The sequence below is a fragment of the Amphiura filiformis genome, chromosome 8 (genome assembly GCF_039555335.1).
Source record: "Amphiura filiformis chromosome 8, Afil_fr2py, whole genome shotgun sequence".
Lineage (NCBI taxonomy): Eukaryota > Metazoa > Echinodermata > Ophiuroidea > Amphilepidida > Amphiuridae > Amphiura > Amphiura filiformis.
Genome location: NC_092635.1, coordinates 15,264,395 through 15,284,389, shown reverse-complemented (window position 1 = coordinate 15,284,389; position 19,995 = coordinate 15,264,395). Strand labels below are relative to the sequence as shown.

At 37.3% G+C, this 19,995-nt stretch overlaps 1 protein-coding gene across 1 annotated transcript; it reads right to left on the bottom strand.

Annotated features, from left to right (window-relative positions):
- Window positions 1-2,186: 2,186 nt before the first annotated feature.
- Window positions 2,187-19,739, bottom strand: LOC140158682 (N-acetylgalactosamine kinase-like). Its single transcript, XM_072181864.1, has 10 exons — window positions 19,660-19,739; window positions 18,731-18,873; window positions 16,067-16,155; window positions 13,348-13,471; window positions 11,965-12,202; window positions 11,500-11,598; window positions 10,786-10,938; window positions 10,362-10,572; window positions 8,269-8,470; window positions 2,187-6,661 (listed from the first exon to the last, which is right to left on the bottom strand). Exons 2-10 carry the CDS (start codon window positions 18,838-18,840, stop codon window positions 6,448-6,450), a joined length of 1,440 nt encoding a protein of 479 aa, XP_072037965.1. The 5' UTR covers window positions 18,841-18,873; window positions 19,660-19,739; the 3' UTR covers window positions 2,187-6,447.
- Window positions 19,740-19,995: the final 256 nt, after the last annotated feature.

Below are 19,995 nucleotides of genomic sequence, written 5' to 3'. Positions count from 1 at the left end.
CTTTACGCAAATAATGTGTCCTCGGCAGTAAAAGCGTTTAAATAATGGGTTCGCCGCCTCACCCATTATTTACGTTTTACTGCCTCGACACATTATTTGCGTAAAGGATAATGCATTACCCTTTATTTCTTAAAGGAAGCTTCCAATGTAATCAATTAAAAGACCGAAAAGAACACAGGGATTTGAACCCGTGCAATCAAAATGTCGATTTGAGAACCTATTCATTCTTGCCACACCAATCTATAGTTTCACCTCGAGTTAGGTATTGGATAGAGTATGGAATCATGCATGATTAACTCATCCTGCAGAGGGTCACTTGTTTTTCTGTGAAATTATGCTGACTGCAAACAACAGAACTTGCTGCAAACAGAAACTGTATAGTGTGATGTTTCGTTTCACAAATCGTATACTTGCACTAATTACAAGGCAGCTTGAGACAGAATGACATACACACATGTGTTAGGACTTTATTGGCATGCATGGATATGAAAAAATTCTCGCCTATTACGAACTGATCATAATTTTATGATAGGTCTACTTTCTTTTGGTTCCCTTGGGGTCAGCACAGTTTCTCAAATGATTGCACAGGTACATTATGTTCACCTCTAGCTGACAAGATAACATGGGGGTATCAACTTTAAATTTATTGATAAATATTCTTCTTTGTGGACAACTATCAAATTAATTGAATTAAATAAAATGAATTGATAGTGAACTTGAATTGAAGCTATTCATGTATTATCATTAGCAAGTGTTGCCTTGTGTACTGTGTTGTTAAACCCAACCCCTGTCCTCACTCTTTGTATTCGCTATAGGCATGCACCTTTGCAAAGTTTTGGGGTAAAAAAGGCCCTTTTCTGAGCTATGTTGAGCCCTTTCACAATATTCCTTTTTCGGCTACACTGTAAACAAAGTCTAAAAGATCCTGTTATTGGTGGAAATGTAAAATACTTAACTATGTAAAATTTTATATACTAGCATTTACGACTTCTCTGCAGACTTATTGTTCCTTGCTCTGGAAAAGATTTCTAGTTGATATCATGCATTTTGAACTATGACCCTTTTTGGTTTCGCAAATCTTTCTTTATCTGAAAATATTCCCCCACTTTGCCAACTTTGGGACAAGCATGTATACCCACATATATTTAGTGCAAGGACTGGGGATAAAATTCTCATAACAATATCAAAGACATATTTTAAACATGCTGTATCAACCTCCCCACATTGCATGGTTTGCTATATTGTGTAAATTCATAAGGCTATGGACACAACTACATGAGATGTGGTTAACTAGAGTGATCATGGAGGTAGCAGATGATCTTAAATCCATGCAACTCGGACACCTGGGTACCTGTCTTATTCACATCTGCCAAGTGGCTTTGGTCATGGGTATAGACCACTTGACATCAATGTTTATCAACAAAGGCGAGGGATTGGTCTTTCGATATGCTCGAACGAACCGCTTCACTGTTCAATGGCTTTCTTGTACTATATGAAATGTGGTGGGAGATTTAATACACATGCCCTGAGCAAACTACGATGTGCACACATACTGCAGGGCAAAGAACAATGGAAAGTGCCATACTGCGTGCGCATACTGCCGGGCAATGACGTCACATGTCAAGTGGTCTATATACAGTATAGTTCCACACAACCGCACTGTGGGCCATGCATTCCATGGAGGGTGATACATGCCCTCTAAGATGATGGTTCCCAAACTTTTTTACAAGTGACCCAACTTTTACCCAAGTTATTTGTCGCCACCCACACGTATCCAGGACTGAAGGACAGGCTTACTATTGGCTTAGTAAGATGCAGCTTAGCTTGACCGTAAATTACTTCAACATGTACAAAATGTGCTTGCTGCTAAATCGCTCGTAGCATGAGAAAAAACGTGATGAATATAGTCGGGTTATTAAATTTTCGTTGATGTTTACATTTATAATCAGGCCTTGCCGTCTAGATTTTAAAGGCGAGTGGTTAATCACTCGCTAGCATGATGCTAGGCGAGTGGTCAAATTTACAAATACCACTTATTTGGGTATAATCAAGTTGAGCTTCGGTCTTAAAACAGTATTCATGTATTGAAATATACGCGCGAATTTGTGATTTTCTCCGCTTGGAAGGGACACAGAATCGGCTGAATTGGCCGATTCGATGGCTGATTTTGCGAGTGATTTTTAGTGCCTATATAGCAAGTGGAAAATCGCTTGCTAGAAATCAAGTTTGGGCGAGCGGTGGCGAGTGAGAGCGATCGCTCGCCTCAAACGGCAAGGCCTGTATAATGCTAGCTTCATGATTTTATTTCATAAGGGTTTTCCTCAACCCATTTTCATGGGGGTCGCGATCCAGTTTGGTGACCACACTTATCATATTGATATGAGAATTTGGCCTCGGGATCCAAACCTATTGGTGCTATGATTTAAAACATACAGACACAAATCTACAATAATGCCAAACTCAGGTAAAAATGTTATACAATCTAGATACTGATTTTTATTTCCATCATTCTTGAATGATTTTATTCACTGCATTTTCTTACATAATATATAATTAAGTGTTTATTTGTGCTTCAACTAAACACTGCAGGCAATAATTTGGAAGTCATTTCATCTTAAACCCACTTACAGTATTCATTCTATTACATACACATGCTCCAATAAGAACATGAATCTTGTAAAACATGATTAATTGATCACCAATTGAAATGAGCTTACTGAGTGACAGGTTTGGGATATTCAAAATGATCTAAATGTCAAATACAACTCACACTCTTCAATCAAAGCGGGTGTGAGTAAAGGTATTTTAAAATCACGGCTTGCTATTACTATTTGGGAAGTGCGAGTGAAAAAAGTCACAATTCCAAAGTGGTATATCACTCTATGACCTGAATTGACATAATAGTATCCAGTAGCGTAGCCAGCGGGGCGGGGGACAAACAATAAAAGAAAAAAGTGCCCCTCTGACAAAAAATAAAAGAGAAAATCAGGAGGGCAAAGCAAAAGAAAAGGGGCAAGGAGTCCCTTTTCTACCAAAATTCAGCCCGATCATGGGCCAAAATAGTGTAAAATACAAAATTTTTGCGTGCTACGTGCGCACATTGGAAAGATAAAAGCCCTTTCCATCCTGATAATGGGTGAAAATATTGTAAAATACCTAATTTTTGCGTGCTAAACATGCACATCGTCCCAATAAAGCCTTTTTGGGAAGCTTGAAGACATACAGTCTCTATGTATTGTATGATGCAACTGTACTTTTTTCGTCTGTGCCCCCAAAATTTTATTTTCCCCCTGACCAAAAAAGTTGGCTACGCCCCTGATAGTATCCCAGTAAGTATCGTTCCCAGCATGCTTAGAAGTAGGCCCCATTTTGTAATACTTGGATACAAAAATACATTTGTTAACATATTTACAATTTCAAATTATAAGTAGATTATACAATTCTGTATAATTATATATTCATAAGTAAATTGATGAAATATGACCATAATTGTTGAGGTATTATAATTATGCTTGAGAAAATCAGACCATCTATCTTGTTGACCAGAGACGATGGAATCAACAAGCTTTAGAAATAGTAACAAAACATTACACTTGTGTTCAATATAGTTGTTGTGCAGCTTATACCTTGTTTTGCACTGTGTTGAACATCAAAATGGTGTATTGTATATTAGGCCCATAATGCAATGGGTGATGATGGTAAACCATTATGCTTCCCACACACTGAAACCTGGTTACTGACATTGTCCTTATGCACTCTCATCCTCCTGAGCATATTTGCTGGCATTGCATAGCAAAATGCTTCCCATTTTAAACAAACTGTTTACAATTCTAAGTTTGTATTGTATTTGGTTTTTGTGCAAAACATCTATTATTTGAAATCTGGAAATGTTAAGCAGTATTTTATAACTAAAAAGAAATGCCATGTCAATGCCATGGGCATTCCACCAGCCAGGGTAGGATGGGGTTTATATGGAGGGATTAGACATGCCATGTTAATGGGCATGCCAACAGCCAGGGTGAGATGGGAGGGGGATACAATGTCCCCTTTGATTTCTAACTTTAAAATCCCACTTATGATCTTCCGATAAAGTTGCTGCATAAAATCGCCAAAATATGTTTATAATCTCATTAAAGAAAGACCAATGTGTTGTCTGTTTGCACTTAAAATATCAAGTGTCCTTGCACACCTCTCAGTGTGCTTTAATACAACATCAAATGGGGTAAAAATAATAGTCAAATCACAGCAGATCATATGGCATGGCATTGTGATGTGACATTTGTTCTTTGGGTATTACTTTATAGTACATGTTTTTTCTTTTCTATTTTTGTGAATTACAACATTGTTTTACATGAAAAATATCCAATATGATTTTAAAAATATAGTAAAAATATTTAAGCACCCATGGTGCTAAATATTTCAAATACAGTACAACCAAATAATTTTACAATACATCTATACTACTTAAATTGTATCACACATATAAATATCCTTTTAGGATAAACTATACCTACTGTACACTCACTCTAACAATATATATAATAATTTTTTTATTAATAATACGTAATTTTATTGGAATGATTTTAAAGCCAGGCACTTTTGGTCACTCTTTTCTCTTGGAGTATAACAAAGATGTGAATTGCACACAAAAAGTATTGTTACAAGTATTTATTGCGGAATTAAAGTGTGTTAAGGAAATTGAACCCTCTCCATGCGGACATATCTGACAGTAAAAGCTAACATTTTATGGAAAGGAAATACCAATCTATTTTTGTAGAAATGTTACAATATGGCTTTAAAACTTGTGACTTTTGATGTTAAAGCCTATGGTTTGCGTGCTATGAATTAAGCATTCTATATGGATGGATAAATATGTTCTGCACATTTTAATACCTCACTTGGAATAATTCAACTCAAGTTCCATCCATTTGAATGACATGAGGTAGACTTTCAAGAAAGATAAATTACTTTTCCTTCATATACAAGCCAATTACAAACACAGCACAAAACCCCTTAAACTGTCCTGCAGAGAGGCAGGAATGCAATTTTCTTGGAGGCTCAAATTGCTTTTGTTTCAAATTGTTGCCTATATTCACATTATGGTAACATCTGTCTCATCTCAAGTTGAGATTAACACCATGTTGGATTTTGCGATGGCAAATAAGCCCTTTCGCAATTCCAGAACAGAGTGCATTGTGGGTAATATCCATGAAAAGAATTGGAGATAACCACAGCAACTCGTGCAGTATATTTCAACAGGAGTGAACTTTGCACTTTTAAAAAAATGCTACTTACTTGAGTTTTTCACATTCTTTGGTCCAGATGTCTTCAAAATACTTTCATATACTAGCAAAGTTTTGATTGCGATTGTTTCAAATGGCTATTCTTGTAAAAGGCATGAAAAATCATGGTGGATTCCCTTTGAGTCGTAGTTCATTCACACAGCCGTCAATGGGGGAGATTGTTTCTGTTTATCTCTCATCCAAGAACTGTGTGACAATGTCTGAGCATGTGTAGTTGCAATTTTCCGAAATTATGAAAGGGCTTATTCGAATTGCACACTAACCTAATCCCGTTAGGCATATACATGTGCGTAGAAGAGTGATTTGTTCATACGCTGGTGATACAACTGCTTCAACACACTGATTCGAATCTACCACTGAGAAATCCAACATGGCATTACTCTCAACTTGAGATGAGACAGACTTTTATAGGGCTGTGTCTCAGTAAATAATGTTGTATTTAATTAAAGGTGGTATTAAAATACACAGAACAAATTCTTAACCTCTTTGAGGCTCTTGTTGAGAGTAAATTTGAAATGTAACAACACTTTTTGCATGCAGTTAATGTCCACAAGTTACAAATTTCTTGAATCACTTTATAATAATCACATTTTTAGATGACAAGTCATCTACAACACATAGTTCTTGAGATCTTCTCTTTTGGCTCTTTGAACCATATGAAGAATTACTGGCTCAGAGTAAAATTAGTATAACTCCTTTGGTTTTTTTTAAGGGTAAACTGAAACTTCCACATTTTAGTCCTCACTAAAGCATTTCTTTGCACTCTTAAACAAAATTTCTCAGCAACATATTTACAAAAATGGGATATTTAGAGTTGTTTTAAAATATATAATGATATAAGTGACCTATTTCCATTTCTTTAAAATAGTATGACAAGCTTTGATAAAATAAATGTCACTTAATTTATACAGCTTTCATTTTGAGAAACTATTGACTTAGCCTTTTTAAATATATACATACTGTACTTTGTTTTCAAGTTGCAATTTTCACATGATTGCTCATAAGGCTAATACTTGAATGCTTATTCTGAGTTGTGTTAAGATTGCCTACACAAGAGATAAATAAATTTGTTTTAAATTTTGCAAATAAAAATGAGCATAATATGAAAATGTTAACCTTGTAAGTACGATATACATTAAAACTTTTACAAGTTTGTAGGTTCGTAAATTCTTGCTCCTGGTCCTGGTTTGGTAGCAAACAAGGTGTGGTCAACTTGTGCTTGACGCTCTGGGGTCTTGGAGTAAAAATCAGTACGGACCTTGCTTATGAATTCCTTCAACTTCTTAGTAGGTACCATGGAAACAACACACCCACCCCAGCCAGCACCTGTCAGCCTAGATCCCAGGGAACCAGCATTTCTGGAAAAAATGGTAAATATATTTGGGTCAATTACAAAGTAGCTCTTTAAGGGCTCAGATAGCGATGTATTCACATATTTTTTGTGGGATCTGAGAGCACATCAGACATATCGAATTGCATTTTGAATACGAGGAATGTCCTTCTGATATCAAATCATTTTGATTTTTTGAAATTTGCGATATAATACACATTTTATGACAAATGATTAAAAATTTAAATTTTACAGTCCTCAAAGTAAATTGCATAAATCTAATGATATGTGCTCTCAGGTCCTACAAAAAATACTGCAAATGTTGCTATCTTATTCCTTAAGGGTGTAACCCTGGAATTATGGAAATGTTTGAGTCTCATAACTGCCAAATTGTTGGACTAAAGTATATAAAAGTACAAATTTAGAATGGCAAAGACTTGACAACTCCATCTGAGGTAAAATTTGGGCAATAATGCTCAGTTTTGGAGAAAATTCCCCAAAAGTGGCTTTTTTTACACAAATTTCTTCGTGAAAGGTAACAAAAACTCTCTTGAGTCAAAAACTAATTTTTAAAATCTAGATATAAATATCTAGGACATTTTTTTTTTTATCTTAAAGATTGATGGCAGATTATGTGTAAGTGAAATGTAAAGGCATAAGTTGGGTATTTGTGACACGATCAAGGGAAATGAGTCGGATGTCGCTAATATTCATTTTGAGATATTGGTAAAGAAAGTTTTAAAATTCTTTTGTTTTTTATTGTTTTTAGGGATTGATAAATTTATGTAACTTCACAAAGAAAAGTTGTATCAACATGGGGTTTTCAGTTTCTGAAAGCTCTAAATGGCTCCTTTAGAAACATGTATAAAACTCATTTTTGACCAGGGTCGATATGTGACTCATTCCCCTTGATCATGTCACATTTATGATCTATTGAATTAAGAGGATTGACTCAGTTTTGTGCAGGTATTCTCTATAAAGTGCCACTTTAAAAAAGAGTGAATCAAAATGAGACACTATCCACAAAAGCAGAGTATTTTCATGATATGGATTCCAGTAGCCCAATTGAGGGGCTCCATGGAATGAAGCCCTAGCAGGAATACAGGGGGCATTGCTTGGGTTTAGCCTTTTTAAGTGTCCTTGGAAGGGTCTTCTTCAATTCACATATTTTTAATTACAGGCCATGTGACACTTTAGGGTCCACCATGGAACACAAATGGTACATGTACCACTATGGTTTAATCAGCTCATAATCGGCAGGCCTTATAACATTGCGGATTAATATCAATATATTTTAATTTGTGAATTGCCTTGTGACATCTTGCCAGAAGCATCACAAATTATTAAGTGAAGTCCTATACTTTGTCTACTTTATATAACACACACTGTTTGACCAGACAGGTCAACCATATCACTCTTAACATGGGTCTACTTTTTGGCATAGTGGTAAAAGCCTGACAATTCCCACCTATTACAAGCTGATCAAAGTATATTTAATTACTTAAGTATTTGAAAAGCTGTGCTCCATTAACTCGATAATAAGATTAATTATGCTCTGTGTTGAATGTACATGAAGAATATCAGAATTTCATAATGAAAATTTCAACCAATATTTTATTCAATGATTCAACATACCTGCAGACTTCGACGAGTTCATCAAGTTCGTCCACACTACACTTGTATAACTCACGGCAACTTTCATGACTAGTATCCATCAGAATACCCAGCGTTTCTTCATAGTTTTTCTTAGCCTCATCACAGGTTTTCTTAAACTTGATGGTTCGACCAGCTTCTCCATAAACATGCCTGGCTCGGTCATGTAACTCAAACACATTTTCTGTGTGGAATAAATAAACAAACAAAGAAAACACAGGTTACACACCTACAAATATTGCTTATACATGAGGGTTGGGGTGCAATAGCTTGTGGGGTAAAGCTTCTTTGTGGGGTATAAATCATGGATACCAAAAAGAAAAAATAGCTTATAGGACCCCATAAGGCCTGAAACATGTAGAAATGCTTTTTTTATCGGGGGGGGGGGTAAGGTGGGTCTGTGTGAAAAAACATTCCCCACAAACTATTGGTGATATGTTTTTGGTACCCCACACGAATGGTGTGATAAGAAATATACCCCATAAAGACCACTGGCCTATTTTATACACACATAATGCTGGACCGCACAAGAAATCTGGTGTAAGTGTGGGGGGGGGTGTACATATATGTATAAGGCCAGGGTGTGCATTTGTAATCATCTCCAAATGGGGACGTAAGTACAATACCCTACATTCCAACCGAGGACCTCTCTGGAACTGGGGACCATCCCCATTTTAAAAATATGTGTAATGGGCTGCAAATAACATATATACCAGGCACAAAAAGAAACTCGTCAGTTATATTCATCCTTGCTGTTCAATAACTTGATAATTTTGGTTTATTCTGAAATATACATTTTGTTATTTGGACTTTGCTTTCTCATTTGACACCCTGTTCGTAAAAACGAACAAGAATTGACCAAGATATGCGCCTCCAAAACCTAAAACCCCAAAATCAAAAGTTGCATTTTCAACGATTTTCAATGGGAACGCATCGTTGTATTGCACACAAGCACCACGGGCCAATCAATAAAACACACAGTGTACCAGGCACAATTGAATCGTTAAAATTGCAACTTTTCATTTTGGGGTTTAAGAGTTTGGAGGCGCATATCTTGGTCAATTCTTGCTCAATGTTCACGAACAGGGTGTCAAATGAGAAAGAAAAGTCCAATTAACAAAATGTATATTTCAGAATAATCCAAAATTATCAAGTTATTGAACCGCAAGGATGAATATAACTGACGAGTTTCTTTTTGTGCCTGGTGTATATTAAATTCAGAGTGCATCCTCTATCAGTGCTAAAAAAATAAGTTTGGTTGATAGGTTAAATGTCATAATAATTGTGTATAATTTGGGTAAAATCCCTGGTACACTGTTGAAGTCAGGAAGTAACTTCCCTGTTTGCATAGTCCTAAACAGCATCTCTGTTTGGGGGTGCATACATCTGTGTGATTTGATAACATTACGACAACCAAGGATTCATAAACAATTATTGACAACTTTCCTCAGCATACAGCCCCTGTGGTGGATTCAGTCATATAGAGTGTTTATATTACACACTGCAGTCCAGACATATCTTGTCCCTGCCATTAATTATAAACGGAGACTGCAGAAATCACTCAAGTACATGTATATCCAAATACATTCCTACTTTTGTGCATGTTGTAAACAACAATGTAACTGGGATGATAAAATAGACTTGCTGCATTGGAGTTGAAACCAACTCTAAATTCTGAGGAATCTTGGGTAAACACCAAAGGGAATGAGATGGGACCTGTTGGCTGTTTGCATTGCTCCATCATGACTTTTACCTTGACCATAATGAGATCAGAAGTGAGATGTTATGTGGGATAAAACCACAAGCATGTAGGGATTTGCAGTTACAAGATCATCCATTTGAGCCAGATTCCCCGGTAAATTGCTGTGGAGTGTTGCTACCAACTCCAGTGAAGCAAGTCAGTTTTCAGCAGGTACCCATTTATAACCTGGGTGGAGAGAAGCAACAGAAGTGATGGGCCTTGCCAACTAGAGTTGAACTGACAACCTTGTGATCATAAGTGATTAAACCTGTACCCCTGTGCCATCATCTCCCCAATGGAAAATATCTCATTAAAAAGCAGGCAAGGCACTTACCATTGATTGTATTTTTGCTCATGGACTCCTCGTTCAGTTCCTCATTTGTAAGGCCAAAGAATGTACAGAGTTCATTCTTGGTCCAGGCATTGCTGTGAATATCCTTATTGCAAAATGCTCTCATTTCTGCTGGAGGGGTGTCGAGTGCTTCCTGGACATGACGGAGTACTCGGTATTTCCTCCAGTCTAGGCCCTCTGTTTTGGCAATCACCTGATCAAATAATCAGAAGTAAAATAAAATACATCACTGTACTATTACCAGGCCCAGCATCTCCTATACCTGCGCAATACAAAAGTCAATATCAATGTTTATAGACAATAACAAAAGGCCATACATGGCTTATACAACATTCTGAATCTGAATTCTCCAAGTGTAAAATGCCTTTCAGCAGCACTCTAAAGAACAGACTAAAATGCTACCAACCTGAGCAGCAATGCGGGTTTCCACAACGCGAAAATTGCAATGAGTGGCAGCAGCCTTATTCATCTCCACACAACTACTGGCAATGACAAATGTCACACCATTGGGGATCTTGACATCAGATGTACAGAGTGGATGGAATTCAATATGCATGGCCTGTGATAGGAAAAGAAACATTTGGGAAAAGTTTCATTACAAGTAAAACCATGTTTGATTTATCTATGGCTGCACAAAGACCACGATACAAACCAATTAGTGTAATATTAAACACTAAACTGGACTTAGAGACACAATGTATTAACCACAGACTACAACCACAAACAGTCAAAGGCCTGTATGCTGTGAATACTCGCATATTCATGAGGGCTGATCCTTCGATTGTGTGTGTCTAAAAATCACATCAGCTTTATGTTCCTTCACGGATAGGCGATAGAACATTGCCTGTCTTCACGTTTATGCAAAAGATTGTAAAAATACTCAGTATGTGTGTAGCAGTTCCATCTGTCACACTTCATGGAAACGATCGGCCCTTATTATCCGGTGATGCTGAGACTTTGGCTGTTTGTAGTTAGTAGTCTGTAGTAGTCTGTGGTATCAACACTATTGATCCAAAAGTATTCATTTACTACTGGTAATCTAATGAAGAATACCCGCACACAGGCCTGCCTGCAAGTCTTGCATCTTCTATTGTATTATAGTTTTTACTTGGTTACATACCATTCCTTCTTTTGCCAAGAAGCAGATAGCTTGATCCATACCACCGCCGTGAGTGCCAATGTACTTCTCACATTCCATGCAATCAGTAGCAAGCTTTACCTGAGAGCAACAAATACAAATGTAGAATGCATATCATTAGTGGCTTTGATAATTAGCAGTTTTGATAATTAGAAGCAAAAATATGTTTCACAGTGGCCCATAAAAGTTGTAATGTGGTAACCATCTTGGGGTATAAGGTTACCACTTTTTCTGTTATATCATCTAAGACATGGTCTTAATCTCCCATGGTGTAGATTTCAAATGGAGTACCATTCAGATAACCCCATTTGAAATTCACACCTCCTGTGTAGGTCATGTCATCCACAGGGGTGTTGGATTTCAACTGGATGCAGCAAATTCTGGTTCTAAGTTTCAACCATAAAGAGAGTATAAAATATAATTTAACATAACATAAAGAATTCTTACTTTTGAAATTTTCAGACCATTTGAATGCATGGTTGCCAATGCAGCACAGCATACGAGAGCACTGGAACTTGACAGACCGGCGCGGGCTGGTATGGTCCCATCAGTCACAACATTCATTCCCACAGGTTCAGAGATCTTTTCTCCCTCTACAACACCACGATACCCACACAGAAAGTATTGATGCCAATGCGGTCTTGTGTCGTCTATCTCAACATGTTGAACATCAGTTGTAAAGTCACTGAAAGAAAATCAGCACATTCAAGGCTTAGCGCAGACAATAATATGATAGTCATACCCAGTTTTGTATTTTGTTAAAATACATTAGCAATTAGGTTCTTCAATATTTCAACCACTATAAAACTTAAAAGCTTTAAAAAGTTTTATAATTTCAACTGGCCTCAAAGTAGTAAGCAATTTTACAATCTCCTTTGTTTTTTAAATTCTAACATGTTTGTGTGTGGGGGGACTTACCATGTACACTGCAAGATTCCTATTGTGACTGCTTGAACAGGCACACCATCGCCAAGGTACCTGAATGGTACACACAGAGTTCTACACAGTACCAATATGCTGCTACTGCACAGGATCCATCATCAGTGGTACGTATACTGCACTGATACTACACTGGTACTCCCCTGGTACTGCACAGTACCAGCCAAGCACCTTGGCGATGGTATACCTATGCTGGCAGTCCCAATAGGAATCAAGTAGTGTAGGCACATGAATAATAATAATTATTGTTATAAAGTTATGTTCATTTCAATGGATATATCACACTCCAAAACTGCTGTCAAGCTTTTATTAGCTGATTAGTAGTTTAAGTCTTCCCAACTCACTTCAATATATCTACACTATGTTAAGTTTTCAACACTTTCTACATTAGTTACTGGTCTCACTTTTTGGGCAAAAAACCCAACCAAAATGACACTGTTATGAGCATATCAATTGTAGCCTCAGCCCCAGAATACCTGGACACTAGTGGGGCACTTGTCAGGGCATAGTGGGGTAATTGACAAATAAAAACATCCTCACTGGTAGGGATTTTTTATGGTGCTACGACGGTGACTTGACAATGGCAATTTGGGCCAGGATCATGATCTATTCGGGGGACTTCAATTTGCCTGTGGTATTGGGCAGAGCAATCTGTGGTCAGGGATTCTCCATTCAAGGATGCTCCCACGCATGGTGGGTACTTACATGTACCATTTGAAGATGCCCTGCCCTGCATGAAAATTGGCTGGGGCCTAGCAGGGATTTGTAAATGTGTCAGGGGCCAGGCTACAATTGATATTCACATTACTAAAGATGGTTATTACACAACTATAATTTGGATGTGGTTCTGAATAGATTAGTTTTAATATGGGTTAACAACAAGTCACATACTCGTAATGATCACCAGTGTTGACTAAATCCAGCTTCTTGTCAGGGTTGGGTCCTACCGCCATCACAATGTCTTGTTGTAGGGCCATAGGTAACACAGAATAACCACAGTAGTCAACATGCTCTCCTATTGAAACATCAACAACTTTGTCAATTTAAAGACTTTATACCTTATTTTTTTTATGCGATGTGATCAAGAAAAGTTAGTTATTTCTCAAAGTCAAACAAAAATAACATTTTTCAGATGTTTTTCTTCTTGCTCAATAAAAGGCTGGTGGTCAGATTTTTTCATATTGTGTTTTCTAACTTATACATTGTACATCTTAGACCAACCATTAAAACAACATATTTCCAAATTTTCATTTCTATTGCTCCAATGGTTTTCATATTACAAGCAAATTTGGTATAACAATGGCCCATAGAATAGTACAAGCTTGTAGTATACAAATATTGACTGCTATGAGGGCATGGCATGGTTTTGAGATCACCGCGGGCCTATAATCTTAACCATGTCCCGAATATAGCAGTCAATATTTGTTTTATATACCAAATGGATACGTGGATGTTGCGATTGCGCAGTGTGATTGGGACGCACGTAACCGGTCCATAGTTCATTTCCATGGACCGTTCCATAGTTCATTTTGCGGGCATAGTTAATTCAATGACTGCGCTTTCAACCAATCAGATGACAGGAATCTATATATGAGGTATATAATAGAGGTTAGGCCATCTTAATTAAATCCTGTGTCTCAAAGCTGCCACGCGCATTAGTAAAATCGTGCGTGTAGTCCTCTTTGAAAATCAAGAAATTCTTTTTTTTTTATGTCTTTTTTTTTTTTTTAACAAAAAGGCAAAAATAAAACCCAAAATTCAAATTTGATCATAAGTATTTGATCATAAGTATTCATAAGCAAAATTCGAACCCGAGACCCCTCGCATGCCAAGCACTTGGTCGGTGACACTTTGCCATGGGTCTTGGGCTTCGCTAGCCAGCGAAACCGTGCCTATGTATCACTTAGGGCAATTGCATCATCACACCATGTGAGATGCACGTACGAACAGCGCATATATCAAGTAGTATTTTGTAGTATACAGTCCGGTTAGGGTTAAGGAAGCCTATATTGAGTTTCGATAGTGGTAACCTAACCCTAACCGCCTAAGGGCTGTTTGGGGACCGGGAGGGAAAGAAGGAAGGAACACAGAGAGAGAAGAAGCAAAGAAGTTATTTGCTCTGGGTGGGATTCGAACCCGAGACCCTCGCATGCCAAGCACTCGGTCGGCGACACTTTGCCACGGGTCTTGGGCTTCGCTGGCCAGCGAAACTGCGTGCCTATATATCACTTAGGGCGATTGCGTCATCACACCACATGAGATGCACGCACGAACAGCGCATATATCAAGTAGTATTTTGTAGTATAGACGAATCCAACGAGCCAAGTCATGGTCAGGATTTGGTCGGCCATTTTTGGGTAGCCGCTAGCACCAACCTGGTGTTTTGAGCGCCCCATTGTGCAAATAAAAGCCGCCTAACACCTAGAGAAGATGCAAGGACGAGGAGGGATAATAGAATAATATATACAATAGAGATAATTCCACAGGTAATCCGGTCGCATCTATTCATACATAGTCCTTTTGTTCGCAAGTACATCCATTTGTAGCGTTTGATATGGTGTATCATGAGACCGTCATGGTTGATCAATTTCCAATGTTTCTATAGATAATTTGTTGGAAAGTATTAAAGACACCCCCCCCCCCAAAAAAATTGTAAATATAGGTCTATAAGTTTATGATTGTTAGCATTTTTTCAGAAGTGATGATTATTGATCATTTTTATTTAGTTTATTTCTGTATTTTCGGTGGTTTCCTGAAGCCTGATAACCAAGATATTCTGGTACAAGCACTACAAGTAGGTTGCACTCATCACCTATGTATGTCTGCAATCATAGATTGAATACAATACCGCTTTTTTCAAAGATACTTATCGTACAGGTGCGAGCGATCAGAATGATCATGAATAAATGAAGCAGACACTATATCATGCTCTCATCATACAATCACAATCACTTTGACAAGTTTGACATTAGCAACAATGAGTTGTACTATCATTTACCATAACAATGCTGCATAACAATATGCAAACTATTGTTCTCATTTCGGAAACAAAGCCCACACAGTATTGTTACTATGTGTTTGCTTTGTAATATTTCATCCAACTGAAACTATAATAACTATAGCATTGCAATATACAGGGAAATCAGATACATGAGTTTGTGGACTTAACACGGTTTATATGCTAGTCTCAGATGAAATTCTAAGCTCAAATTATGTATTTATTTTTAGACCTAATATTTCTCATGATATTGATATACATATGAATTGTAATATCACAATTTACTAATATATAAAAAAGAAGCGGCTGATTTTATCCATATGTTTAAAAACCATTAAATTTGTAATACTTAATTTGGAGTTTTTTTCTGTGAACAACAACAGTATACGTTCTGTCTATTGAGAGCGTTTATAGTCCCTTTTCTCAAAGCCGGCACATCTCATTTCATGACGTCACCTTTTTTCTAGGCCAAATCTGTCTCGTTCGAAGGAACTCATTTTCATTGTCCTCATAATATTAGCTTGCCAATGATATGATGTTGTTTTTGCAATAGACCTGCCCTTTAAGCCTATGGCCAGTATGCAAAGTATTAAAAAATGCTCAAACTCTTACCGATGAGGTTGACTCTTCCTGGAGCCCTTGCAAAAAATGCTGGTTTGGTACCAAACCTTTTTTGGAAAGTTTCTTGCAGAGCTGCATACCTAAAACAAATAACAATAATATCAACAGCTTTTAGGATTTGGCAAATCACCTTTTTCATACATCCCCTGAATAGAGTTTGGAAATTAATCTAATACTGTACTGGAACTTAACTTTTAACTTTGCTACATTGCGTCTGGAACTACCAAACTTCATCAGACAACTGATCCGCTGGACTGGTCATGTGATTGAGAAGGGGACTGACTCCGTTTTAACTTATTTCTTGAATGGGACTGGACCATCAGGATTATTGCATTATTTTGATATATACATGTTGGAGTGCAGCTATCTTTCTCTATAAGTGATGACTGATGAACCATAGGTTAAAACCCTAGTTCTCTGTTTTACGGAAAACATAAATTTCAGTAGAAAACATAAAATGGACTTTTGCAACAACAGGCATAATTTAAGCTTATTCAGGTCTACATGTGCATTGTCATGTTGGATTCAGTGTTTCTAGATAGAAACATTGTTTACATGACCACCTCAGGTGATGTCACCTGAGGTGGAAAGTTGCATGAGCATAATCCATGTCTGCTTGTTTACATAGTGTTTTTTAAGAAACCAGATTTCCTAGAGTGAGATTTTTAGAAAATGGAAAACAGAGAATTTCAGTATCTACCCTGTAGGTACAACATTTTTAGGTAATGCTTTCTAATGCAATTTTGAAGTCAAACTACAAAAGTTAACTAGAGCGGTTACCGCACCATAGTTGAACCATGGACCTTTGTCAGCATATTATGGTAGATGTGAGATGTAGGTGGTATACCTTCTTGAAATTTGAGATAAGACAAGGATCCAAAATAGGAATATTGACCCAAGTCTTATGAGGAGTGTCACCCCCCGAGTGGGGAAATTATTTTTATTAAATTCTTCACTTTTTTGTTTTCTCATTTGACATTTACTAGGAGGTCATACCTTCTTGGCATTGACCCTGGTCTCATGAGGTGGGGAAATTATATTTTTACTTTTTCTCTTTCATTTGACACACTGGGCGGGTTATAGCTTCTTCGGATTTTGCTAGGAGTGTCACCCCCGCTGGGGAAAATGATTTTAATACATTCTTTACTTCTTTCTCTTTCATTTTACACCATTCAGGGGATCATACCTTCTTGGCATTTTAACATAAAAAAAGGACCCAAAACATGAATGTTGACCCAGGTCTTATGAGGAGTGTCACCTCTAGTGGGGAAATGATTTTTGTTATATTTTTTATTTTATTTTCTTTCATTTGACACCACTTGGGGTGTCATACCTTTTTGGCATTCGAGATACGAAAAGGACCCAAAATATGAATATTGACCCAGGTCTTGTGAGGAGTGTCACCTCCGGTGGGGAAATTATTTTTATTATATTCTTTACTTTTTTCTCTTTCATTTGACACCACTCAGGGGTTATACCTTCTTGGCATTTTGAGATATGAAAAGGACCCATATGAATATTAACCCAGAACTTATGATGAGTGGCACCCCAGGTGTGGAAATATTTTTAATAAATTCTTTATGTTTTCCTCTTTCATATGACACCACTCATGGGGTCATACTTTCGTGGCATTTAGAGATATGTCCATTTCAGACCAAAAGGAAAGTTAGTAAGCTAGTAACATACACTGATATAGGCTGATACCATTTCATGGTTCAGCAAAAATAATTCAAAATTTTTTAATAACTTCAATATACAATCCTTCAGATGCGAAAAAAATATACTTCTCTATCTTTTGTGTACCTCATGTACCGGTCCATCAAAATTTGTGAAATTTATGCAATTTCTGTGGCCGTACCAAATAGGGATAGTTAACACATAAATTTTGAACATTACATTAATAAAAGACCCTTAAATAGCATGGAAACATTATCATTGGTCTCTGAAAAAGGGAAAAGATTTCGTTCAATACCACAAGGTTTTTTTTTTATTAGGGTAACATTAGGGCTGTGCAATAATTATGAGCCCCGGTAAAATTTTCAAACAGTGTGCCAAAAATCGCTTGCCCTCCCCCCTCGGCCTGCCAAAAATCACTTGACACCCTCTCTCGGCCCGCCAAAAATTTGCTTGCCCCCCCCCTCGGCCTGCCAAAAATCTTTTCCCCCTGCACATGCAAAATTTTTGGGATCCCAATTTACAAACCTAAAATGGTCTATATATTTCAAGCGCAGCGAGCAGGAAAATTGGCATATTTGAAAGTTTTTGTACTGTTTCCCAAAATTTTTTTACAGTGTTTTATTTAAAAAGTGCCCCTTGCCCCCTCTCCCTCTCTCGGCTTGCCAAAAATTGCCTGCCCTCCCTTGGTCTTCCCCCCAATTTTACCCTCCCCCAAGGCTCATAATTATTACAAAGCCCTGGAATTTTGACCGGTAGGCCAAGGACGGACAGGAACTCGGGTACCCGGGAATTTATTGGTGAGAGGCTTACCACGAATGACCGGGGGCACAAAAAAAATATAACCCAAAGATTTTGCTATACCTTTATACTATGGAACCTCAAATTAGTCAACAATGCAGTTTACTGTTTAGCTTTAGAAAAGATACAATTCTCTCCCCTTATACTCCTTAAATGGATGACTATTTTTCAACAGCTTACCTTTGTTTTTGATTATCTGGTACTTGTTTCAAGATGGGTGGAAACCTGTCAATATTTGCTTTTTCTGCTGCTTTTGCTGCTTTTGATCCTGACTTTGCTTTTGATGCCATGATTCACCGGTGAATAGACCAACTCTTGAGATGCTGAAACAGGCAATGTAATTTTTATACTATCAGAAAAGATTCCAGTTCCTGTAAAAAAATCACTAGATTGTTGCACATGTAGGCCTACTTGTAGAACACGAGAACTACTACCGTAGCTATCTACCTCTAGGCTCTGCACTGCAAACAGTAACTCACTGTGTGTGGGATTTCATATGTGTCATATTTAGTTATCTTTATATAAAATGGGAAATCCCGTACCTAAATATAAAATGATATGATATTTGTGTTACCTGAACAAGGAAACGAAACTAAAAATTAAAAAGACGGAAACAATACTAGATAAATAGCATAGAAATACACGGCCCGGAATAGTCCGAATAATCAGACCCAGAACAAAATATTAATTTCTGACATGATCGTGTACTGGGTCTGAACTGTTTCCACTATGATATCTTGATGGCAAATTGGACAATAGAAGCACATGGTTCTACGTGACAGCTTTTTAATCCCTATTCAGGTTACGTGAATCACGCTATTGTGGACCATCCTTCTGATACTTGAGTGTTTGGACAAGCGGAACGGTTTTTTTGTCTACCTCTCTGTTTGTAAACAAACCAGGAGGTCGAAATCGTCCTCCTCGCCGAATACGAAAGTCAGCGTAATAGTACGGCACTGGGCCCGGAAGAAGCGAAATTAGCCAGCACCAATCCGCTGTTGACACGGTCAGTGTGCTTTATATGATAGACTATAAATTAATAAACGATATGAATGTTCAAATTTACATTTTAAGTACAGGAAAGCTCAAAAAATGTAAAATTTACTTACTACTGTGTATGTAATGTGTAAAAGTTTGTTTTTTCTTTGCTCTGTTGGCACTGCTAAAGACAGCCGTATCCCAAATACCGCCATCAATTTGTTAAATCGGACAATGATCAACGTTCAGAAGTTCAACGTTGGGTTCGATGTCCAACCGGGTGTCTAATTATAATGATAACCATGATAACACTCTTTTCAGTGCAGAAGGTCGTACACAGAACCTAGTACACACGTGCCATGTTTTCTTTGCCTAAATTACATCTTCTTTGTTTATAAAGATCTTCGCATGGAAGAAAGATGAAACTTACAAATGTTTTTCAATAGCTATTTGCTTCCTTTTGCAAT